The sequence below is a fragment of the Rhinoderma darwinii genome, chromosome 1, assembly GCF_050947455.1.
Source record: "Rhinoderma darwinii isolate aRhiDar2 chromosome 1, aRhiDar2.hap1, whole genome shotgun sequence".
Taxonomy (NCBI): Eukaryota; Metazoa; Chordata; class Amphibia; order Anura; family Rhinodermatidae; genus Rhinoderma; species Rhinoderma darwinii.
This window is the reverse complement of record NC_134687.1, coordinates 525,204,401-525,232,021: the sequence shown is the minus strand read 5'-3', so window position 1 is coordinate 525,232,021 and position 27,621 is coordinate 525,204,401. Positions and strand designations below refer to the sequence as shown.

The 27,621-nt window shown below is 40.9% G+C and overlaps 1 protein-coding gene across 5 annotated transcripts in view; it reads right to left on the bottom strand.

Annotated features, from left to right (window-relative positions):
• Positions 1-27,621, bottom strand: part of EFNA5 (ephrin A5) — a 388,616-nt gene that overhangs the window by 6,079 nt on the left and 354,916 nt on the right. For 2 of the 5 annotated variants that reach the window (XM_075854832.1, XM_075854833.1), the window contains 3 exons: positions 18,491-18,556; positions 18,001-18,081; positions 91-147 (listed from right to left, as the gene is read on the bottom strand). In XM_075854832.1, coding sequence (XP_075710947.1) covers positions 91-147; positions 18,001-18,081; positions 18,491-18,556 — 204 coding nt within the window. The remainder of the gene's footprint in view (positions 1-90; positions 148-18,000; positions 18,082-18,490; positions 18,557-27,621) is intronic. The other 3 variants (XM_075854835.1, XM_075854834.1, XM_075854836.1) reach the window with 3 other exon arrangements.

Below are 27,621 nucleotides of genomic sequence, written 5' to 3'. Positions count from 1 at the left end.
GAAGAAGCAGCTAGACACAGAGCTCCATGGTAAAACCAACTTCCTTCCCCGATTCTAGCCCCACAAAATGCAAAGATTGATCTCACTGACTGAGTTCTGTGCTTGTCAGATTGGCAGGGTAACTTGGTGCTTCACTGATATCGAAGCCTGCAGGGAAAAGAGAGGAGTACCACTTGGGAAGGAAGTATGCTGCGGTTGTAGTACTTTAGATTGAGAGCTATTAAGTGTATAAAATAAATTGTGTATATACAAAGCAAAGTGTTGTGTAATAGTGCGAGCCTTGGGCATGTGCTGTAGTATTAATATTATGAAGTGGTTTATTGTGCATGTTAGTTGTAGAGTTTCCCGTACATTATAGCTGTGTTTGAATTTTTATAGACTGTTTAGAGCAGTCAATTATGTACAATTTAGTACATAGCCAAGTATGGCCTGTGGTATATTATTTATACTATTGTGTGACCAGTGCCTAATATTAGAATTGAAAATGTTAAAATGTCTGTGCATAATAAATTGTCTCTAAAGTCGCATTGCACATTAATGCAGACATCTTGTGAATTTATAAAACAACATAACACTTTTCACAGTGGACATAAGTAGGTAGAGCCTAAGATTAAATAATTGCCCAAGTAAAATTGTGAATTGGGAAAATGAAGTCATTATCAGAACACATGGAGTCATTTTTTATGGGAATTGCATTTTGTGGGTGGAAATGTAGGTGCATGAAATAACCAAATCCACTTACACAACATTATGATGTGATAAAGACAATGGCATAAGGGACAATGACATTAAAGTAATGTATGATAAATTTGGCCCCCTGCCTTAACATTTATATTTAATAAATGGATAATAAAAATGCTTTTTTCCGTAGAGCAAACGAAGCTATGGACCAGGGCCAAATTACATCAATTACATCATTATCCTCATACTCATCCTAATCTGATCTGTTTAGTCCTTTATTTTAAATAAGGTTTTCATGGTTTGATTTGGTTTATCACTACATGTAATGGGATGGTCAATCGTAACATCCCCAAAGTAGTATAATGCTACATGTAACATATGGTACATGGATTCTCAAAATATGTCTACCAAGTAAAGGATTTCCAGTTGCCAACCTTCAACACCCCCCTCTCCCTCAATCGAGTCACTTCCAGAATCTCACAGACTGTAAACTACTAATTTACAACTATTCAACGGGGTTACAGACAGTAGGGACAGAATGTCCCAATTATGGGTAATTCCATCATTAGATATGACGGGATCAGTTGTATCTATTTCTCCTGAGATGACCTGCATGGTCAGGTACATCTCACTATTATTTAATCTTTTTTTCTACTTTGTAAATACTGTGCTAGAAGGTCCCTGAGCTTTCCTTGACTTTTCTTCCATGCCTTTTTTACGCTTATTTCGTTCTGTATAAAATTTTAACAAACTATCAACTTTGTGGATGAATTTTGAAGGCAAAAAGCGGTATGGAGAAAAATAAGTATTTTACAAATTACATCAAAAACATGTAGTACATGGAATGTGCAAAATGTATTACATGTTTTTGACACCTTTTTAGCCTAGCTTGACAACTAGTCTCAAAACCATCATTGCGTGGATAAAATTGCACCAGATTTTTAAAAGACATGTCATTTTGGTACTTATACATGTTTATCATGTCTAGAGAATTTAAAAAAATATTTTCAGCTGCGTTCCCGAACTCCATTGATACATATATGTCTCTAGAGATTTGATCTACAGTCATTTTTAGAACACTACTGAAATGAGCTAAGATCCTGCATCTATCAGACTTTTATGATATTTTATGTGTATATGTTTTAACTACCTAAGATGGTAATTACCCTTTAAAGTCATTTGAGATAATTCTATGTTAAACTAAGGGATTCACTCTCCCTGAAGAAGGATTGCGAAACGTGCGTTGGAAAGTGCAGGTGAGAGGACACGGCAGGAGGCTGGTCTGCAGTAAGACCAATTCAGGTCTGTAATGCTTGTATCCTATATTGTTATGCTCTTAAACTTTGGACTAATATAATTTTTCCCCTTTATGGGATTATAATTATATGGGATCATCAGCAATATTTTTTGTTTGATCTTACTTTCCATGTAGTTTGAAGCATCTGCACTGATATGTATTGTGTCATTTTTTTCAAATGATTGACTGAACCGGAGGAGTGTTAGTATTTACTGTTTACTTGCATTATACTCCTCTATACTATACTGTCTATATGCATACCTATGCCTCCCATTTGTAGTCTTTTTGTACTTTCTGTAGATTTTGCAACCTGCTGTGTCCTCCACTGCTCTACCACACTCTGTTTTTATCATTTTATACGTCTATTGTGTATATGTTGTATGTTTGCAGTTGTGGTCAACTGTTTTCTGTCCAGTATGCATTAATAAAATTATTTTTGTACTGTTACTTAATGGATATCTGCATTTTCTGAGACTATGGTTTCATTATTGATTAGTGCCTGGTTTTGTCTGATAATTTAGTTAGTATTTTAGGGCATGTAGCTTCATATATTTATAGGTTGTCTATAAACTAAGGGATAGCCTACGGCTGGAGAATGTTTCAGTTGAGTCTGCATTGCTTAGAATAGCTTCATACTTGTTGATATGAACATACATCCTATTTCACTAAACAGATAAACAATCTGATATTTACTAAATAGCTGAAAATATATTTCGTTAAGATCAGACCACAGTGAACTTCATAATGATTTACAGTCATCGTCTCACCACAATAACCCCTTTCCATTTTAACCCCTCATATGGACATCATGGGAGGGGGTGGGCACCCTCTATTAGCCAAAGTAGAGAGATGCTAACAAAGAGCAACTCTCTCTCCCTGATGGACACAGTCTGTCGATATATTAAATGATTGGAAAAATATTTTAATGGCATCATGTGATACTACATTGTATGTATTGCAATGTATGGCTAACCACAGCAGGTGTTTTTGATCAGCTGATCACCGGCCTGGCTTAATTTAAAAAGGGGTCGTCTTCATGAGATAACCCCTTTAATTTATGCCTTGCCCCTCAAGGGAATTTCAGTTTTTTTCTCAAACAAATGTAACAATTTCAACCAAAACAAAATTATATATATTAGTAAACTATTAAGACAATCATCTTGTCACAATTGTTTTGAGCATCCTCACTGTGACATCACTAAATTGTGGATGAATTTACGTCACATCCCAAGCCCCCTTAACCTAGAAGACTATACCTGAAATATCATAAAAAACATAATAAAAAGTAAAGCTGTAAGAATGAATGTGACCTATTCTTGGGACATTTTTAGAGCTAATTGTAAATGACGCTTAATATGTATATATATTTTTTTGCTAATTTGTATAAACAACATGTTGATTCTTTATGTTGATTTTTCCTAGTGAATCTAATGGTAGAATGAGTTACCGTATTTTTAGGACTATAAGGCGCACCTGACCATAAGACGCACCCAGGTTTTAGACAACAGAAAATAAGAATAAAATTATTTGTTAAAAAATAATTTATTCTGTTTCCCCACATTCTGAGAGCCGTTTTTTTTCACCCAGAGCGCTACATGAGAAGCCTGAAATTCCGGGTTCTGTGTCCGGCTTATTTGTTCCGCAGCTCCATAAAGATCAATACATCGGACCCCCAGCGATCACACATGTATCCCCTATCCTGTGGATACATGTGTTTTATGGCACAACCCCTTTAAACCTCCAGGAACAGCGAAATTGCTGTTCCTGGCCGTTAGAGCAGCGTGACAGAAGCTGACACCTGCAGTGTATGGAGCGGGCTCAGCGCGTGAACCCACTCCATACATCACCCCCCCCCCCCCCGCTCCATGATGTGCCGGGAACATCATGGGTCGGGAAGGTGTTAAGTAATCAAGCAGTCAGGGGGCCTGGCGATGCCGGGTTCCTTGTCTGCGAACTATAAGACGCAGGGACTTTTAGCAAGATCTTGCTAAAAACTGCGTCTTATAGTCCGAAAAATACGGTATATGTAATGTGCTCTCATCAGGAAGCCAATTCATAATGTTGTAGTCCAGAGTAATGGAATATTCATGCAGTATTCAAAATGTGCTATATTAATTTTCAAGTGTCTATTACTGTATGTACAATACTAGGTCATAGCTAAGATTACTGCTCCTGAAAGCCCTTTATAGTATTTTATGCTTGTACAGTGTATGCGTTCATTTTGAATGTATTATCTGTACAGTACAGTATAACAGCAGGTTCTTTCTATTAGGTTTGCCAATCCACCCATTTAATTACTGACATATATACACCATTAAAAGAGTTCTCAGGGAATATATAAATAATGCTAAAATGATAGAGCGCGGCATGTGCTTACACATAATAACAATCAAGTCCAAAATTACTGATCTCGAGGACCACGACTAGTGTAGGCTAGTATTAGTTATTCATTTTTATCTTTTCTAGAGAGACCAATGAATGTATACCACACACAGAGCAACAGCCTTATGCATGGGATATATGTAGACAACAATCCTTCCTCACAGCTGTCCCCAAGATCACAACGAAAGCACTGTATCTAAACAGAGCCTGTATAAGAATGTAAGGATATTTTCTAATCCAATACATATATAAAAGCACACATAAATAAACATACAAACAAACACACTCATGTATACAATAAGATATATGCACAGACACACACATACTGTACATAAAGTGAGGAAGATTAACTATTCAAAATACAACAGATTTCTTGCTCAAATTGAGAAAGGTTTCTGGCATACATGCTGTGCGGGGCTTAGCAAGAAGGGAGCATGCTCTATCAGAAATGGGATGTGCCTTACAATGCGATGCCATGCATTAAAGTGCGCCAAAATTTTAGTGCAAAAAAAACTGGCGTAAACTAAGCCAACTAATAGATGGTATAATTAAGAGAAAGTGTCTAACATGTCTATCTAGATGCACCACTTTGATCAATTTGGTGCATCTTCTAACTTCCTTGTCTAACTTTACACTGTCTAAAACTTAGACAGTCTTAGTAAATCTGCCCCGCTGTCTTCCACTGTGGGCCCGAGCACATACAATTACAAAGGAAATTGGAGGCTGTTGCTGCTACTCTGAGAACAAGTGTACAAGCCAAGTGAAATCTCTCCTTACCAGAGCAAACAAATATGTCCTTGTAGTGGCGTATCTAGAGACCTATGAGCCCCAGGGAAGGCTGCTCCCCCTCCCCTGGACATTAAACCCCAAAATATTATTAATTTTTAAAAGTTGTAATGCATTGTCGCCCCCCCCCCCTTTATTAAATCATGTAAGCTCAGATAATACCTTCTTTGCTCTAGTAAAGTGTGGCCGTGGCGCTCGCTCTCTCTACACAGCGTGCTCTCTCTCTACCCAGTGCCTGCTCCTCTCCTACCTGTTGCAGAGACACTACAGCTGGCAGTCCCCTTTGCTCTTGCTTTAAGTCAGATGGTTGTTGCTGACAGGCAGCGCAGGACGGCAAATTGAAGAGCCTGCCCAAGAGGTGCCTCAACTTTATTACTGTCTTTAACAAGCCATCATGCACAGCTGATATCAGCTAATCCTTCGGGGGCCCCCTTCAGCATACATGACAGTACCCACCCACTATCACCACTAACAGAACAGCCCTCCTCGCCCTTGACCCGCCTTGCTTATTTGAAGGAGTGCTTTGGCTAAATGTGGATCAAGACGCATGGTGGTCGTGGGCTCCACTATCCCTCCGGGCCCAGTCACGATTTGGACCCAGTAGTGATCATTAGGCCCCTGCATGCTTGTCACTGAAATGAGGCACAAGGTTGGCAGAAAACCCATGGTTGGCAGTGTTTCACTATAATGAAAAGCTCTTTTTGCAATTGATACAAAATAGTGATTCTCTTTACAAACATTGACAAACTATTTATTGTGGATAGAAGGAGATCTTACTGCTTGAATCCACTCACACAAACTTTAAGAGGCAGAGTAATGTTCTCCAGAGTCCATTTACCTTCTTCTGCCCCCCTCCTCCACCAGTAGTCCAGCCCTGCTAGACTGGACTAGTGCTGAAGCATCCTAAGGCCCTGTTCACGTAGAGTTTTCTTGCAGGCAGAAAATTTTAATTTTGAGGCAGATTTTGATCTGCCTGCACGTCGTTTGCTGCATTTTTGAGGCGTTTTTCGCTCGCGACCATTGAGCACCACGGGCAAAAACGCTGCAAAATACCCTTTCTCTGCCTCACATTGATGTCAATGGGAGGTCAGAGACGCAAGTAGCAGAAGATAGGGCATGATGCGCATTTACTGTCTCACGGGAAAAAAATGCCTCCGCCTCCCATTGAAATCAATGGGAGCCATTTTCGGACGTTTTTGGGCGCGTTTTCTGACGTGGTTTCCGCGTCAAAAAACTTGTAAAAAAACTCTGTGTGAACTGACCCTAAGATGTTATTAGTAAGTAGCCACAGACTCCTTCATGTGGCTGCTACAGCTGGAGCAGTGGCAGATATGCCCCTGAAACTATAGCATGTTTCATAGTATAGTATGAAATTGTATAATGCAGTATATATTTGCCTTTGTCCTGCGATATAGTGATACAGTATATGGCCTTAAAAATAACCAGTGCTCAATGAGCATATTTACAAAAGATTATCCAACAAAAGATGTTTTATCTACTGCAATAGAAATATTTTGTGCTACGGCACTCACTACTGTATGTTATATTAAAATTAAAAGGTATAAGTTGTGCTTGAAACGAGGGACACGTTGTGGCGAGGTGAGGAGGGATGAGAAGGAGATCTCAGCGTTCTCGGCTTTGAACATTTAAGTAAGAAAAACGAAAAATAAAAAAGGACTGGAATTTGTCCTATTGAAGCGACTTGCAGTTGTGAGTACGTCTTTTTATTACTTCTAAGCCAAAGTAAGGTGTTATTGTTGTGCATATCCTGCTACAAATCTGAGTGTTGGACTGTGTATATGATAGGAGCGCAGTGAGGCTCCTGGTTGCAACTGAATGTGTATAAATTATCCACAGCTACTTTCACAAATCATTTTGCATGGACGCTTGAAACGAGGGGGCCATTCCTCAGCTCTAGTACAGAACATACTGGAAGCAATTTTAAAAAAAAGTGGAAAGTAGAAGAATTTAATAATAAATCTGATTCTTTCATTTTCCATGGTGTCTTACTAATATGATAACTATAATCGAAGTGGTTTTGGCAACGCTATATAGCTATCATATATTAGCAACTTCAATATGTTCTAATAAGTGAATGACGAAAGCATTAACACTGCATGACATGCCCAAAAATCCCTATACTTTTTGTTTTTATGTGGAACTAGTTGCATATAACCATCTGGATATATACATGTGATCACCTCATTTACTTTATCGAGAGAACATCAATTTCTAATGGTAATTTAGTTGGTTTGTTGAGTAAGGTTTATGGCTATGTTTAAAGGGCACTTTCTCCCACACAGTTTGTATCTTCAAGAGGCTCTGTCACCAGATTTTGCAACCCCTATCTGCTATTGCAGCAGATAGGCGCTGCAATGTAGATTACAGTAACGTTTTTATTTAAAAAAAACGAGCATTTTTGGCCAAGTTATGACCATTTTTGTAGTTATGCAAATGAGGCTTGCAAAAGTCCAAGTGGGTGTGTTTAAAAGTAAAAGTCCAAGTGGGCGTGTATTATGTGCGTACATCGGGGCGTTTTTAATACTTTTACTAGCTGGGCGCTCTGACGAGAAGTATCATCCACTTCTCTTCAGAACGCCCAGCTTCTGCCAGATCACGCTGTGACGTCACTCACAGGTCCTGCATCGTGTCAGACGAGCGAGGACACATCGGCACCAGAGGCTACAGTTGATTCTGCAGCAGCATCGGCGTTTGCAGGTAAGTCGATGTAGCTACTTACCTGCAAACGCTGATGCTGCTGCAGAATCAACTGTAGCCTCTGGTGCCGATGTGTCCGACACGATGCAGGACCTGTGAGTGACGTCACAGATCTGCACTGCCAGAAGCTGGGCGTTCTGAAGAGAAGTGGATGATACTTCTCATCAGAACGCCCAGCTAGTAAAAGTATTAAAAACGCCCCGATGTACGCACATAATACACGCCCACTTGGACTTTTACTTTTAAACACACCAACTTGGACTTTTGCAAGCCTCATTTGCATAACTATAAAAATGGTCATAACTTGGCCAAAAATGCTCGTTTTTTAAAAATAAAAACGTTACTGTAATCTACATTGCAGTGCCTATCTGCTGCAATAGCAGATAGGGGTTACAAAATCTGGTGACAGAGCCTCTTTAAGGTTATTCAGAAAGATCAATGTAAATGTTAAATGGGAATTCTACCCTTAGATATCTTCTAATAGTCAGATTATATTAGTAAAGGTCTATGAGAAGGGATCCTAAATGTTTTTAAGAATGAAGCAGGGGCTGGAATAGGCAACATACTGTATGTTATCTCACGTCGGACCACCAGCTGAATGCTGACATCCAAACACAAGATGCTTATTAAAGCAAGCTTACCCCTTTTGGGGCAAGGTATTTTCTTAACTCTCTTTAACTTTAACACACGCCTTCTACAAAAACATTTAACAAAATCAAAATCAATGGAGCCTTTTATATGTTCATGGTTCAGAATTATCTGAAGTTTTTCCAGACGCTACAAAACAGCCCAGACCTTTTGTTTGGGGAATGAGTGACAAGTCAGATGATAAATAAGTGAAACTGGCCTATAAAAAAAACTGCAATGAAATAATGGCCTATGGTCCTTTAAACATGATAACTACTATCAATGCCATTCTATAACCCCCAGACTAGTTGTCATTTACTTTCTCTAAGGCCGGATTCACACGAGCGTGTGCGTTTTGGGCGCGTTGCAGTTCCGTGTGTCATAAGTGTTTGGGGCGTGGCTGCATGATTTTCACGCATATGCCATCATTATAACACGCGGTTTTGCTGTTTAGAAAAATAAATGAAGGAAGTGATTTTATTTTTTCCTTAATTTCTTTATCTACTGTTGCGCGAATCACGCGCGACACACGGAAGTGCTTCCGTGTGCCGTGCAAGATTTTGACGCACCCGTTGTCTTCAATGGGTGCGTGATGCTCGAAAAACGGCCAAGTATAGGACATGTCGTGAGTTTTACGCAGTGGACATACGCTGCGTGAAAATCACGGACTGTCTGAATGGCCCCATTGACTAACATAGGTCCGTGCCATGCGCGTAATTTTCACGCACGTATCACGGACGTTAAACACGTTCCAGTAAATAAGGCCTTACAGAACAGTCATCTGAATTTGAAGCTTGACCATAAAGAACGATGGTTCCAAATTTCAAGACCATTAGATAGGCATTTGTGGATTATTCATATACCCCCCCCCCCCCCACCCATCATGTTTTACAACCATTTATAAACTATATTGGGACAAATTGTTCTAAAAGTAGAGACATCTGTGGCTTATTAATTTTGTATTTTTTTCTTGCTTGGTCTAAAATTTTAGGGTGGTAAAAACAATGCAGGATTTTATTTCAGAAAAACAACGTTAGACTTTGTAAGATAAATAAAGCTAAAGGATGAACTGTAAACTCAAACAGGAATGTAACGTTAAAATATTTTTTTTCAGTAGCCATATTCTTGTTTTGCTCTTATTTGTCATCAGTTTTATTATTCTGGTTTTGTGTTTTGTAACTATTCAAAAATTCTCAATTGTCTGTTTGAACATTTTCTCTAAATATTGATCCCTTCCCACTGATCTATTCTAGCTGCCCACTGTGCCACTAGTTGTGGACTTTTTAGCACAGGCAGCGGCATTGATGGTCAGGTTAAAAATGCAGAACTGGTTGAGAAGTGGAAGTTCAAACCAGTAAATATAATCAGAGAAATCCTCAGGAGTAATGTTACAAAACTTAATGTTACAGGAAATATAATGAATACTTGGAATGTGATTCTGGCAGACATGATAGGAATAGATTCAGAAAATAAATGTAATCATATTTTTTATAAACATATATAACTTGTTAAAACATGGAGTTTCTCTGATAATGGAGCCAACAAATTAAAAAGTGTATTATACTTGGAAATATATTTGTCAAAATAACTTATCCCAAATAGTCAAAGGCTACTCAAGAGTATCATTAGTCCATGGCTATAAGTCATTATGTCCAGATGATCAACCCAAGCATATCCATCATTTTAGTAGCTAAAGTACATTGTGGGGCCAAATTATATGATTACAGAATGTACATCCAAAGAATACATCTATTTGATCTGCCAACTTACTAAATGATTAAGGAAATGAGTAGGGAATGTTATTTACTATATCATTTGATAAGAATACAATGGGATTTAGATTGGCCACACACTAGTAGACCCTGCCCTTGAAGAAGAAAAATCATCACCTTTGCCAAATCCAGCTGTTTTACCATTTGATAAAAGCTACCAGAGAGCCTTATAATTCACGGCGACTTGTTTCTTTTATTGAGATACAAGCGCATAGAGTAGACAGCTATTTAGAGTTATAGTTTTTATAGTAGACATTTTTCTACTTCTTGATGATTTTATGGAATTTTCCTATATAATTATGCTCATTATCATGCAGTTGCAATTTGCAAATGAGAATCATTTATATTGCAGCCTTTTGTGCATGGAGCCTGAATGACGCCACATGAAGTCACTGTAGCTCCATGTGTATAGTGGCCCCGTACATTGAACGCTGTTGTACGGAGGTTTTCTTCTCTAGAAGCAATGTTTCTAGGGGAGAATAGCTCCATAATATGGGGAATGATGGAGTATGCACAATTTTTAATTCAGACTATGACAGAATAAACCTCTGTATTCCTCCTTATGAAATTAGAGGCATATGAGGTATAGTAGAACCCCAAAGAAGTTTATGGGTGACGTATTAAGGCTCTATACAACTCGGAAGTGGAATAGAGCCCTTACCAGCAGTATGCATGAGGCCCCTAAGGGCCCTTTTACACAGGCGAATAATCGGGCACACGAGCGTTCTGTGAATACTGTGTAAACAGAGCAATGATCATCCGATGAAAGAGCAAACGCTCGATCATCGGCTGATGGAATCATTTTAAATGCCGAAAATATTATAATTGTCGACAGAACATCTCCCTGTATAAACAGGGAGACGTGCTGCCGACATGATAGAAATGTACGAAGACGAGCAATTGTAGTAACGAGTGCTCGAACCCATACTAGCTCCTCGTGAAAGCTGTCTCGTTGATCGGCGCTCATTTACACGGCCCGCGTCGGGCCCTGTAAGACCACCTTAACAGTTGTTGTTTTGCAGTTACCATTAGAATTCACCAGTAGCATAATATTTCTTCTTTACATCAATATGCTAATGTACAAAATGTAATAACAGGTAGTATTCCAAAAACAAACAAACTGTTACTGATATATTTTTACCTAGTTGCAGACGAAGCATCTATTTTATGGAGCACACAGCATGAACAGTTTCATAAATTCAGAAAAACTTATTTTGCTGAATATATTTTAAGAATAAATTATGGCTAAACCTCAATTAGAATTGGATCCTCCAATATATTCTGGGTATGTTAACGGGTGCTAAAATCTCATATCAAATACCTCATTGTTTTGAATTCTGTTTTGGAAATCTCCAGTTACAGGAAAAAAATAAAATATATGTATGTATATATATATATATATATATATATATATATATAATCCTATGAGTCCCTTATAATCATATGTACATACTGTACAAGCAGTTGCATTATTTTCTTCTAACATACTGAACATTGTCTGGTACATATATAAAAAACAGTAGCTATCAGTAGTCTGAAAAATTCCTCAAATTGTGAAGAAAAAACATGTTCATCCGTATGTCATGCGGATGAAATATTATTTTTACCTAAATGATATCCAGAAACCATTTTGAATACATTATCCTCAGGAGGAATCTTACATAATAATAATAGCAGCCAAATAATAATGCACTATATTTTATAATATTGTTGATCATTGCTAGAGAATGGACCGATGGGCTATGAATGCTGTGGGAATCTGGCAGCACTTTATTTTGTTCAAAAGTGCATAAGTTTATAGTTAGAATGTAATAACAGTCTGTGTATTTTATGTGTGAAGAAAGCTGTTGACTACTATACGCTACATTTATTGTGACAACTTTACTTTATGCTAAAAGCAAGAATGCAAAGCATAATATAATGTATGTTTGACATTTCTGTGTTCTAATAATAAAGTGACAGAGTAAGAATATCACATCAGTTAAGTTATTCGCTGCTATAAACACACATTGTGAGATCTGTCCATCCATCCAACCAATGTTCCAGCTATTCATCAGTCCATCCATCCCACCATTCTACCTATCTCATAACTATCTACAGGGGCGTAGCTAAAGGCCCATGGGCCCCGATGCAAAGATTCTTCTTGCCCCCCCCCCCCAAACTTCCCATGGCCGACGGCCCGCAGATTTCAGCTGCATCGCTGGGTCTCCTTTGTGATCCAACAATGAAGCACTAGCAGCCAGGGGCTTCACTAAGGTCTTCAAATGTCAGGGGAAATAGCCCCAATACATATGTGTCCCCCCAAAAAAAATATGTGTATGTACATGTGTATATAGGAGACAGCATATCTGTAGCACTACCACCCTATAACTATGGATAGGATTAGATACAGTGGTTTAGCAGACAGTATCACACATGATAGGATTAGATACAGTGGCTCAGCAGACAGTATCACACATGATAGGATTAGATGCAGTGGCTCAGCAGACAGTATCACACATGATAGGATTAGATACAGTGGCTCAGCAGACAGTATCACACATGATAGGATTAAATACAGTGGCTCAGCAGACAGTCTCACACATGATAGGATTAGATACAGTGGCTCAGCAGACAGTCTCACCCATGATAGGAGTAGCTATAAGGCTCAGCAGACAGTATCACATATTATAGGATTAGATATAGGGCCCAGCAGACAGTATCACACATGATAGGATTAGATATAGGGCAGACAGTATCACACATGATTGGATTAGATACAGTGGCTCAGCAGACAGTATCACATATTATAGGATTAGATATAGGGCCCAGCAGACAGTATCACACATGATAGGATTAGATATAGGGCAGACAGTATCACACATGATTGGATTAGATACAGTGGTTCAGCAGACAGTATCACACATGATAGGATTAGATACAGTGGCTCAGTAGACAGTATCATACATGATAGGATTAGATACAGGGCCCAGCAGACAGTATCACACATGATAGAATTAGATATAGGTCCCAGCTCGCTGACATTGCGGCTCCAGCGCTGGACCCAGGAAAGGTAAGAATAATAATGGTTTTGCTTTTTTATGTGTTACTAATTATTTTCTTGAGGTTTTTTTACAGGTTCGGTCGTTGGACTACTTCGATAACGGCATTTTGTTTACTCTCAATAAAATGGATAACGAGGATTTTTATTTAAAAAAAATATTTCTTCTATGTCTTTGTATTTTTCTAAACTTTATTACTACCACCTTAGTAATGATTGACAGCGTCCATTACTAAGGTGAGGCTTAATGTTAGACATGAAGAGGCGCCCATTATTACCCCAGCAGTACCGCGAAGAGCAGGGTACGATCCAGTACCCGACTATCTGTAGTGATGGTCGGGCACTGGCGTGGCTGCAGGCTGGTATTATTATTAGCACCAGGGTAATAATGGGGCTTAGTGTTAGCCTTTTCACTGGCTAACACTAAGCCCCCGCCTTAGTAATGGATGCTGTCAATCAGCCAGCAGCTATTAATAAGGTGGTAGTAAGTTTAAAAAAAATACAAAGACATAGAAAAAATTGGTTTATTTAAATAAAAAAAAAACACACAACCCTCATTAACCATTTCATTGATAATAAAATAAAGCCGTCATCGAAGTAGTCCTCGAATCCAAAGTAGTCCAACGACCGAACCTTTAAAAAAAACACAAACACAAAAAAAAAGATTAGTAAGGGCCTGTTCACATCCCTGTTGCCCTTCCATTGAGGGGTTGACTACACTATTGGTAGCGTCAAGAACAACTGAACCCTGTCACAACAGTGACAAACGGAAGCCTTTAGCAAAGTTTCCGTCACCATGGAGATCAATGGTGAGGGAAACGGAAGCTGAGGTTTCAGTTTGCCTTTCTGTTGTTGGATTACCCGACGGAAACCTCAGACGGAACCACTCAACGGATGGGCAAAGGTGATGTGAACACACCCTAACACATATGGTAGGCTTAATACAGGGCCCATGTGCATGTGTGATACTGTTTCTTGGACCCTGTATCTAAGCTTACCACAAGATAGGCTTAGATAGATGGTCCAGCAGACAGTAATCTTATACTGTATAAGATTATTGTCTGCTGGGGCCCTGTATCTAAGCCTGCTACATGGATTCCTCAGGATAGACCAGCAATAGCTGATGGGTCGGGGTCCGACTCCCGGGACCCCCGCTACTCAGTTGTTCTGAAGGCGGTGCAGCGTTTCGTACAAGCGCTGCTTCCCCTTCATTTCCCTTAATTGCTCACATTGAATCTATGACACGTCCGTGTCGGCGATTCACAATGTAAGAAAGTGACCGGAATAAAAGGGAAGTAGCGCTAGAATGAGCGCTGCACCCCCTTCTGTCTGTCTGTCTGTCTGTCTGTCTATCTATCTATCTATCTATTTATCCCATATCTATAAATATCTATCTATTATCAATCTCTCTATTTTTTTCTAAATATCTGAGTATCAATGAATAATGATCCTCTAATAAAAATAAATAACATGAGTATTCTGATACTCCAGCACTTGATGACCCAATTCATTTGTCATAAGCTTTTTACCGAGGCACCTGTCAGTCATTGAGGTTTCAGATCTAAAGTATGGGATGCGGAACCATAAGGATTTTGTGTTATTGTCACATCTCACATTTACCAGAACAAATATAATGTAATGCAGGGGCGTAACTAGGAAAGACTGGGCCCCACAGCAAACTTTTGACTGGGGCCCCCCCTCCCCTGGGTGTCACACAACCCCCCCCCCCCTTGTAGATAGTGCCTTCTTTACAGCCACCCCTGTAGATAACGCCATACAGCCCCCTCTGTAGATAGCGCCATACAGCCCCCTCTGTAGATAGCGCCATACAGTCCCCCCTGTAGATAACGCCATACAGCCCCCTCTGTAGATATCTACAGAGGGGGCTGTATGGCGCTATCTACAGAGGGGGATGTATGGCGTTATCTACAGGGGGGGCTGTATGGCGTTATCTACAGAGTAGGCTGTATGGCGTTATCTACAGAGGGGGCTGTATGGCGCTATCTACAGGGGGCTGTATGGCGTTCTCTACAGTGGGGGCTGTATGGCGTTATCTACAGGGGGGACTGTATGGCGCTATCTACAGAGGGGGCTGTATGGTGTTATCTACAGGGGGGCTGTATGGCGTTATCTACAGGGGGGCTGTATGGCATTATCTACAGGGGGGACTGTATGGCGTTATCTACAGGGGGTCTGTATGGCGTTATCTACAGGGGGTCTGTATGGCGTTATTCTACAGGGGGCTGTATGGCATTATCTACAGGGGGGGTCTGTAGGGAACACGATACAGCCCCCCTGTAGGGAACGCCATACAGCCCCCCCTGTAGGGAACGCTATACAGCCCCCCCTGTAGGGAACGCCATACAGCGTCCCCAACCCCCCAAAAAAATGCGACCTACAGTGTGAGAAGACAAAAGACATGTATCCCCATCCACAGGATAAGGGATACATGTGTGATCGCTGGCAGCGATAGGGAGAACGGGGGACCGAAAGTCCCCTGAAGTTCTCCATGACTAACCTCTGACTTCCGGCGTCTGCGCACCTCAATAAAAATGAAAGGAGCGCTGGTCACGCATGCGCACAAGCGCGACCGGCGCTCCATTCATTTCTACGGAGCTGCCGACAAAGACCCCGGAAGTCCGAGGTTTGTGATGGAGAACTTCAGGGGACTATCAGTCCCCCGTTCTCCCTATCACTGCAGCGATCACACATGTATCCCCTATCCTGTGGATAGGGGATACATGTCTTTTTTTTTATGGCAGAGCGGGGAGATACCTCCCTGCTCTGCCGTAGTGTTCAGTGGCGTCCCGCTGTAGCAGCCATAGCGGCTGCTAGCGGAGCCTCCGGCCTCATGCCGCGGGCCCCGTAGCAGCCGCTACGGCTGCTATAGCGGTAGTTACGCCACTGATGTAATGCCCAAAAGTCCCTGTGAGGAAGAGTAACTGAGTTTTCTTTTACTAATGATAGGAATGACTAGGTTTTCTATAATTGAAAAATATTTATTTGTCTAATATAAATATTAATCATACTTTCTTCTAACCATGGACAACCCCTTTCAATGAGAAGGTCCTTCAGACTTTCATAGGCAAACGTATCATGGTTGGTCCTGAAAATCTCTGTGATTAACTACTATCACCAGATGCCGAAGATCTAATTTTCCAGTACTGCATTGAATGTTAGAGAGTGGTTCTGCCTTAGTAAACTTTTTTTGTAGGTTTAAACTGAAATGTTGTTTAACTTTGTAAATATATATTTTTTTAAGCTATGCATTTTTTTCTATATTCATATATATTTCCTTTTTTTTTTTCAAAATTTTGCTGGCTACCCTTGGAAACAGACAGTGGATTGCTGTCAGACATGTGATATGGCATTCACGGTGTAGTTGTCATTAGTCTATCCATAATGCACTGCTCTCTGTTAACAGGAATCCAGAAGAATTTTAGTTTTAGACATAAATAGAGAATATGTAGACTGTGCAATTTTTTTCAATTATTGTTCAGAGTCAAGGTTTTCCCTTAACCATTGTGGTATCCATTGAAATCAATAGGTGTCCCCTTATTTTATTGGGTACAGGCGGTCTATTCAGGGGTTACGCTGTATCAGCCATACTTGTCCTAATAGGCCATTGAACAATGGGTTTTCTAAACCAGACATACTGTAATCAAGTAACTTAATGATAGAAGCTCAATTCTAAAAGAAAGGTGTTATTTTGGCCTGAACCTGGTAAGTGTGTATTTGGGATTAGTTTAGGACAGTGTTTCTCAAAGTTATTATGCCAAGTACACCCTACTTAAATAAATGGCATCAAAGTACCCTCAATTCTATGATCACAAACACTTTTCTACACATCAAAAGCACAGAATGAGCACAAATCTATTCCCTAGAGTACCGTATTACAGGTTGAGAATCTAGGGTTTAGGATATGACTGAACACAAACAATTGTAATTGAAAGAATAATAATCTGCTGAGTTTGTTGGAGGAATTCTACAGTATATTATATGTTAAACAAAAATAAAACGTGTTTCATGAAAATTACATGTAAAACAAAATACATAGAATTTTCCTATTATGAAACATTGATGATTATAAACAGGTAAACAATGATGGAGTTTTACATTAAAATGTGTCTTATTTTTTTTGTGAAACCAGGATGTCTCTGGTCCGATAGTTTGAACAGTGGGCACCGCTACCCAATTGTATGTTTAAGCCAGAAAGTGTTATGTTGCTAGATTGTTTAATAATAATGATAAATACAGAAATTCACACAAACGTAGACAAGTACAAAGTATAAAGAGGGGTGTGCGAGGGGTGTATTTAGTCATGCGTTTGTGTTACATGAATCGATACAACAACACAGAATGTACCTATTAAACACAAGACATTTCTCAAAAGACTTGGAATCTACATATATACATATATACAGTAAGAGGGACTAGATGCACCAGCATGCAAGAAGACATACACAGACGGAGCTTGTGGTTGTCTTAAAAAAAAATAATATGTTTACCAATACCAGCAAAAACAAGACACTCAGTAAATACAATAGTGTCTTTCATGCATTTCATAGCACTCGAAAGAAATGAGGTTTACAATGACAGCAAAAGCACCGACATCATGCAAGACATGCAAGGCTGGAAAGAAGTAAGACCAAAGGGAAGGATAAATTGGTTAAAAGATTTTGTCTAAGCATACTAACCTGCTGGTTCTAATGAATTTTCTACTTTGTCGTTAACATCGAAAGTACGGTCATGAACACCTATAGTTTTCATACAGCTGTCTATAATAAAAATAGAGATAACAGCCAAATATGTTAGTGAGATCTATTAAACTCCATCATCACTTTCGTTTTTTATCTCTTTTTTCATTTTTTGGGGGGGTTTTTTGTTTTAAATAATAATTTGTTTTTGTTCTTTTACTTTGATCTACAGGGCATATCTTCAAATGCCAAATTTAGATTTTCTTTGTATAAACTAGACATATACAACATTTGAGAAACAACAAGTTAGCAAGTGACATGTATTTAATAATGCTCAATGGTGAATGATTAGAAATTATAAATCAAAATAAACCACAGATGTTGAGGTATCACACAAAGCCTTACAATAAAAACTCCAAGTTTCTTAATTGTAGCACACATTAAAACATGCATTTGTGGCCACCCATCGAAGCAGATTAAAGACACTTACTTTGTGGCCGTACGTAGACTTTAAGTTTTAAGCAGGAACCTCTTCCATTGTCTGGGATTGCTGAAGCTGGAGGACGAAAAAAAATAAAATCGTTTCAGTAATATTTTATAATAAAATTCTCTTTTTTTACCATTTATAGAAGTGCATTTACCTACTGAGCCAATTCACACCAAAATACTGTTAAAAACCATGGTCTTCTCTAGAAAATGAATGGGCTGCATTACTAGCAGAGTTCGTTGTCCTTTATCTAAAACAAGCCAAAGCATTTTTGCAAAATCATTACGCACTTCTAACACTGACCGGATTGATTTTGGATGGTGGAACGATGACGAATTACCTGTTGGTTGGATTGTCATCATGGACGACAATGCCTTTTATTGCACGCAGATAGAGGTCTGCATATGTCTATAAGCAGACCGCGCAAGTGAATATTAATGATGAAATGATGATAATAGTGTTTCATGTGTCATGGTGTCTATCTGTCCTTTGTTATAGCATATTTCTCTAACAACGACTAAATCCAAGCAGCAACCTGTAAACACGCAACCTATCAGATTAATGGGGTTGTCCAGTTCCAGCAAATGTTATTTTTTGTATAATTAAAAGTTATAACATTTTCAGTAGGAATATTTATTGTTTACTTCCAGTGGATACAATTCTGTCCAGGGTCATGTGATGGACACACAGGTGTACGGCTCGTTATAGTATGTGTATCAGAGTTGTGTCTTCTAAGGCTGGGTTCACACGACCTATTTTCAGGCGTAAACGAGGCGTATTATGCCTCGATTTACGCCTGAAAATACGGCTACAATACGTCGGCAAACATCTGCCCATTCATTTGAATGGGTTTGCCGACGTATTGTGCAGACGACATGTCATTTACGCATCGTCGTTTGACAGCTGTCAAACGACGACGCGTAAAATGACTGCCTCGTCAAAGAAGTGCAGGACACTTCTTTGAAACGTCATTTGAGCCGTTTTTCATTGAATTCAATGAAGAACAGCTCAAGATTACGGGCGTCAATGACGCCTCGCAAAATGCGAGGAGCATTTACGTCTGAAACGACGGAGCTGTTTTCTCCTGAAAACAGTCTGTAATTTCAGACGTAAAAGGCAGCTATCGTGTGCACATACCCTAACGATCCCAGCACCTGTGTCCATCACATGACCATGGACAGAATTGTATCCACTGGAAGTAAACAATGAATGTTCCTAATGAATAACAACAAGCAGAGATCTTCAAAACAGTGAGAAATGAATACAGAAAGCATATTGAAAAATCATATAATCCTATAAACCCGTATAAATGGAATACCCCTCTAAATAATTTCTCAGTTTTTTTTTTTCGACCTTCAATCTTTTGTGTTATGAAAAAGGCCAAAAGATTAAAGCAAATGGTCTACATACATCACTAGTCTATAGCCAGCTTTGGTTTCCATTGAATCATTCTTTCCATTCTGCTTGAGAGAATTTTCATGGTGTGAGATAAAATATTGATCAGATGAAAGCGGTTGTGCAGAATTAGAAGAAAAAGTATATTTTTTTTCTGGAAACTGCGCCATACTAGCTCATTAAAGGTGTCTGGTGTTGCAGCTCAGTCCCATTGACAGCTCCAATGGAAATGAGCTGCAATATCAGTCACAACCCATGGACAAGAGTGGCGATGTTTCTGGGGGAAAAAGGGAACTTTTTTCCAATCTTGACAAACCCCTTAAATAAAATAAAATAGACTTCCGGTTCCGGCGCTGGGATGTGAGGACGGAGCTGCATGAGCTCCTGAAGCCCTGATCCCCTAACCCATCGACGCCACACACCCGCAGGATATAAACACCCAGGCATTAGGAGGAGAGGAGGGGGACAAGAACCGGGAGGTTTATGGAGAGATATCTCCTCCGGAGCGGCAGCAGAGAGATCTCCTGTCCGGCCGAGCACAGCACACGAGGTGAGGGGCCATCCAAGATGGCGGCGCCGCTGCAGCCACCACTCTCACAGAGCCGGTCTCAGAGCCCAGAAATTCAGAGGGAAATGCTATCGCCGTCGGTAATGACTGACTCACAGATTGATTATCGGAAGCTGGCAATTGAGGTAGCTACCCAACTGGCCCCCGACATCAGAGAATCCTTAATAGCCACAGTCACAACAACGCTCCAAAAACTCCAAAATGAGGTGACATCTCATGGCAATCGACTAGATGAATTGGAGCAGCGGGTTGGCCTCATGGAGGATGAATCAGCAGGGGCACATACCTGCATTAGAGACCTAATGCGAGATAACACAAAACTCAGAGACCGCTTAGAAGATCTTGAGAATCGGTCCAGAAGAAACAATTTAAGGATAGTGGGACTGCCTGAGCATATTAGACCGCAGCTCCTCCAGGGCATCTGCGAGACGGAGTTACCAGAAGCGCTAGGTCTGACCAGATCTTGCAGAGTGGAAAGGGCACACAGAGTGGGCCCCCCTGGTCCGAGCGCCAACGCCAAAGGAGAGCCGCAAAGCAGACCGCGCCAGGTGATCATGCGGTACTTGGATTACAATGACAAAGAGGAACTTTTGCGCACTTTCAGGAACCGCAATACCCCTTTGCATATAAGGGGGGCAAAAGTCATCCTGTTTGCAGATTATTCGGCAGAAGTCACAAGGCGGCGGAGAGCATTTGGAGGGGTTTGCACCTCCCTCTACAAACGCAAAATTAAATTTCAGCTACAGTATCCGGCCACTTTGAGGATCATGCAGACGGATGGCGCCACCAAGGTATTCCACAATCCTGAGGAGGCGGCATTATATGTAGACAAGATCCCTGGACTTCGGGGCCCTAGACAATCGGGAGAGGAGACGGCGAGTCAAGATACAGGAGGTGAAGGTCCCCGTACACCAGTTTCTTCATCGAGGGACTGTACATGGTCAGATATCGCCCGCAATTCCACTTCCTCACCCAAGCAACAACGGGCAGAATCGTCGAAGATGCCACATCGACAACGCTCAGAAAACCGGCTTGCAACCATCCCGGACTGATAAGTATCGCATAGAGGCTCCATGAGCGCATTTGATTGTGCCTTATATATTAATGTGGCAATTGGTTCTGGTGGGATATTATGCCGACAAAATTCCTGCTATAATAGGCATAAGCACTTGTACCCGTGTTGTATAGGAAGCACAACTTATTTTTTGATACTTTAAAAATTAAAATGTTAAGTTCCAATATATCACGAAAAGATGGCGGGAAGGGGAGGGGGGGAGGAGTCACAGACCAGAAAAAAGTGAAGTTATGTATGCCAATTTAAAGTTTGTCTCACAGGAAATGCTGGTGACATTCCTGGATGGGCATTTTGTTGTTAAAGGTTGTGCCAATTTTCTGGCACCGAATGTAAATGTTGTTATTGTAATGTTGGGAGCAATCTGGAGCAGACGCCGCCGGGCGGCTACCAAGGCAGCAAAGCACGCTTGCCTAGAATTAGATATTTATGACCAGTCAATTGTGAACCTTTTCGGAACGCCCACTTTATGCAGCTGACCTCGTGGAATGTAAAGGGGCTTAGGTCCCCTAACAAGAGAATGATGGTACTCCGTCACTTAAAAAAACTCCATACGGACATCGCTCTTCTTCAGGAGACACATTTGGAGGAGAGCGACTTCCACCGCATGAAAAAGTTGTGGGTGGGCCAAGTATACGGCTCTTCAGCTTGTGGCCGTAAAGCGGGGGTACTTATTTTAATAAATAGAAACCTGGTACACGAGGTAATTCATACTGATGCAGATAAGGAAGGGCGACTGCTCCATATTACTCTAAGCACACCATGTGGGGTATTAAGCATTTATAATGTGTATGGACCTAATAGTGATAATATTGAGTTTTTCAATGGTTTGGAAAGGGCCCTTATGTCAGATAATGTCCAGCACAAAATAGTGGGAGGTGACTTTAATTCAGTTTCTGATCACAAGGAGGATAGACGCACACACAGTTCACAAAGCACGGGATCCATTCCAACAGGGGCTCCCAGAAAACAGGACCGAGTGTTGGGACCTCTGATGGAAAGAATACACTTAATAGATCCCTGGAGAAGGGGTAACCCGGATGCCCGGGAATTTACACATTACTCCCACGCTCAACAGTCCTGGTCCAGGATTGACTACCTCTTAATATCCCCAACACTACAACCGAGGCTGAGAGCCGCTGAGATAGGGGACCTAGTGATCTCAGATCACGCCCCGGTACGAGTAGATTTTCAGGAAATATATCCCAGAGGATCAGACTTCATATGGAGATTCCCGGCTCATTTAGCAACTGATGACACCTTTGTGAGACAGCTAAGAGGGTGGTGGTTAGAATACACGTCGACGAATTCAGAACACAGAGATGACCCCTCACTGTACTGGGATACGGCCAAGGCAGTGCTGAGGGGAAGGATAATGGCGTATACTGCCAGCAAAAAACGGGAAATAACACAAAAATTTAATGCTTCTAGTGCTGCACTGAGGGCAACCTATACAGCATATTTGGCACACCCTACATTAGATGCCAGACAGGCCTGGATTCAGGCAAAACACTCTTTTGACGAGTGGGCAGCTCAGAAAGAAACAATATATACTCGAGACTTTGAAGCTACTTTACATAAGTTCGGAAGTAAGGCGGGTAAACTTTTGGCCAATATGGCTCGAGGAAAGCGCTCAGTGCAGCACATAGCGAAATTAAGGGATCATAATGGGCGAGAAACATGCGATCCAATTAGTATTAATTCCATCTTGGCTAAATTTTATGAGGAGCTGTACTCTGATACATCTTCCCTTCCGCTGACAGACACACTGTTAGACAAGGTCACTTTACCGGTCATCTCCGCGGAACAGTTGCAACGTCTAAATGCCAGGGTCACAAGGGGGGAGGTGGATGAGGCAATAAGAAACCTTAAAAATAGTAAGGCGCCTGGTCCAGATGGACTGACCGGCGAATTTTTTAAAGTAATGCGGGAACAGATTACGGAGACTTTGGTCTCCTTGTTTAACAATGCTCTGGGAGAGGAGGGGTTACCACCATCAGCAGACACATCTTATGTGAAATTATTGCTTAAACCTGGAAAGGACCCCCTACTACCAGGATCATACAGACCCATATCGCTCATAAACGTGGACGCTAAACTCCTTTCCAAAATCATAGCTGATAGGTTAGCGAATATAATGCCGTTCCTCATAGCCCCAGAACAAGTAGGTTTTATTAAAGGTAGGTCGGCGGTCACCAACATCAGGACGGTTCTGGCAGTGCTAGATAGAGTACAGCATAACCCATTTCCGGGGGAACATTCGGCTTTACTTTTACTTGACGCGGAGAAAGCTTTTGACAATGTCCGTTGGAATTGGTTGGATGCTGTCCTGGATAAGATGGAAATAACGGGGGCATTCAGGATATTATTACACCACATATACAAAGACCCTAAGGCTAGAATCTCCACACCAGGCTTTCTGTCTAAACCATTCCGTCTATGTAAAGGTACAAGACAGGGGTGCCCGCTATCGCCACTGCTGTTCAATCTGGCTTTGGAGCCGCTGGCACGTTATCTGGCGTCATCCAATTTATATACGGGCATAAGGGTGGGGGAGATGGAGGTCAAGGAAACGTTGTTTGCAGATGACATCTTGTTATTTCTCGCAGACCCCCTTAAAGATGTTCCGCGTATCTTCCAGGCATTGAACGACTTTGGGAGCTACTCAGGGTACAAAGTTAACACGTTAAAATGCCAGTTATTAGATTTGGGAACGCAGGACCCAACATATAGGCGGTCCCTAGCCTCCCTGGATGTTGAGATGGCTAAGTCAAACATTACTTATCTGTGTACTAAAGTGGGTCGGGCACCCAACTCGCTGTATGATCTAAATTATCCCCCCCTTATACAAGATATCCAAGCAGATCTTCTGAGATGGCACAGTCTACCTCTATCACTGATGGGAAGGAGCTGTTTGGTCAAAATGTCAGGATTTGCGAAATTACTCTACCCGCTCCAGACTATCCCACTTCTGGTCAAGCACTCAGATATCAATACACTCAACTCATCATTTACCAAATTCATATGGGGGGGGAAGAAACCAAGAATAGCGCTCACGAAACTCATGATGAGGAAGGCGGAAGGAGGGGTCAATTTCCCTAACATTCGGGGCTATAACCTGGCCTGCTTGAGTAGACATCTGCTAGATTGGAAACACAACACAGAGTTCCACTCCAATACTAGACTGGAGAGACAGCTAGCAAAACCTTGGGATCTCATGGCTCTGGTACACACAACGTTCACTTGTCTCCCAAAGATCGTCAAGAAATCATCTCTGTTACGAGATACCATCATTGCCTGGAAGGTATTGCGCAAACACTATAACCTCTCTTATCGCATTTCAAAACATATGCCCTTATGGCAGCACCCAGAGTTTGCAGCAGGAAGATCTAACAAACTAATGTCAGAATGGAGGGAGAAAGGGGTAGCGACTCTGGGGGATATGTTCCACGCGCAGGATAAGAGGTGGTTAACCTTGCAGGAGCTCCAGAATAAATATGTTTTTGTTCGGCATCAGCACTTACAGTACTTACAAATAGTTAATCACTGTAAAACTAAACTAGCGGATGTAGCGGATGAGGTCCCCCCCAACCTGTTTGATTCATGGTTCACGGACAATCACAGACACTCCATTTCCCAATTATATAGTACACTCAGACCAACACTAGTGAAGATGTCCCCGGGGCAGGCCTTTGGGAGATGGGAAAAACTGTTTAATTTACCAGGCATTGAAAAGCATATTGAAAAAGGGCTGGTGGATTTCAGGGCACACGTGCACAACGAAAACTGGAGGGAAACTCATCTGAAGATCATTCACCAAGCAATATATGCATTTACCCTGGCCCCCTCCGCCTCACAACCAGATAGGAAAACGTCATGCCCTAGATGTAATATCTCAAAGACAGACATGTATCATGGCCTTTGGGCGTGTGCACATATTCAGCCATTCTGGGGGGAGATAACATCCTTATTGCAGCAGGTGGGCAGGTTCCATGGGAATTTAGGGCCAATGGAGGTCTTATTCCATATACAACATGATGGAGAATTAGAAGAGACAGAAACGACACATTTAGCTCCCATGGCCCATGCCACACTGATAGTGGCAAAGAGGTGCATACTCCAAAACTGGCTGGTAGCTGAAGTACCGACTCAGAACATGGTGGTCCAGGGGTTGAGGAAACTGTTTTATCTAGACCGCATTGGTATATTACAGAATAAAGACACGCAGAGCAAAAAATTTTTTGAGAAATGGAAGCTTTTCCTCACAAAATATTTCACCAGTGAAGAACGAAGGGACATCATAGATCCGTTTACGGGAACGTCATGGTACTTGATTGAAGATCTTAAGGGCACTTTAGGGGCACTGAAAATATCACGGGAGTAAAGCATATATATCCACTGGGATTTCTTTATTCTTGCGGACTAGCTGCCTGAGTTGGTGAACTGCTTCACGAAGCTCCAATTGTTATGTATGCTCCAATTTCTTATTTGTTCTGTGTATTGTTTAGTTATGTAAGTTAGGCAGATATGCAAAGTTATGTAACAATGTTTACAGGAATACCCGACAGGTGGGGTTAAAGGAAGGGAAGGATAGAGGAGATAGAGGAGATGAAGGAGGGCTGATAGCCCATGGGGAATAACTTCCAAGATCAAACCTAGATCAAACCTAGTTTGCTGGGAAGCATTCACTATCACATGTTCATTTATACATTTTTTGTAATGTTTATTATTATGGCAATGCATTACTGTATGATTTGTGTTTTTTTTGTGTGGTGAAAAAATTCAATAAAAATATGTTTAAAAAAAATAAAATAATTTTCTACTAGACTTAAAGAGGCTCTGTCACCACACTATAAGTGCCCTATCTCCTACATAAGGAGATGGGCGCTATAATGTAGGTGACAGCAGTGTTTTTTATTTTGAAAAACTATCTATTTTTACCACGTTAGGAGCGATTTTTAGCTTTATGCTAATTAGTTTCTTAATGCCCAAGTGGGCGTGTTTTTACTTAGACCAAGTGGGCGTTGTACAGAGTGTATGACACTGACCAATCTGTGACCAATCAGCGTCATACACTTCTCTCCATTCATTTACACTGCACTAGCGATATAGCTATATCGCTATGTGCAGGCACATAAACACACTATAACATTACTGCAGTGTCCTGACAATGAATATACATTACCTCCAGCCAGGACGTGATGTCTATTCAGATTCCTGACACTTCTGAATCTTTTCTGTGAGATTTCCAGCAAGGCAAACGTAATCTGGTTTTAAATGACAGTTTTTGAGATTACGTTTGCCTTGAGGAAATCTCAGAAAAGATTCAGACGTGTCAGGATTCTGAATACACATCACGTCCTGGCTGGAGGTAATGTATATTCATTGTCAGGACACTGCAGTAACGTTGTAGTGTGTTTATGTGGCTGCACATAGCGATATAGCTATATTGCTATCTGCTGTGTAAATGAATGGGGAGAAGTGTATGACGCTGATTGGTCACTGATTGGTCAGCGTCATACACTTCTCTCCACAACGCCCACTTGGCCAAAAAGTAAAAACACGCCCACTTGGGCATTAAGAAATGAATTAGCATAAAGCTAAAAATCGCTCCTAACGTGGTAAAAATAGATCGTTTTTCTAAATAAAAAGCACTGCTGTCACCTACATTATAGCGCCCATCTCCTTATGTAGGAGATAGGGCACTTATAATGTGGTGACAGAGTCTCTTTAAAGGTCTGCCTGTTTTGCTGCTGTGTTAAAACTGTTGTCCATTTCTTCTGCTACCCTTTGTCAGATGCTTTTCTATGAAATTGTGCATGCCAGCTTATTGCAGTTGTCAGGTCTGAAAGGCTGTCCATTCTAAACAATAGACAATGAGGACATACATGGATTACAATAGCCTAGCTATGCTTTCCTTGCACTGAATATAATACATTCACATTCCTATGGACTCCCAGCCTAGAGGAGGACCTGTGATCGCTCTAGGAAGGGGTTTCTCATATAAGATTTAAATCTTTCAATATCAGTCTGTCCAAAATGTCACTAAGTTAAATCTGCAACATTCAGACTTTGGGTAAATAAAGTTACATAAGGAAA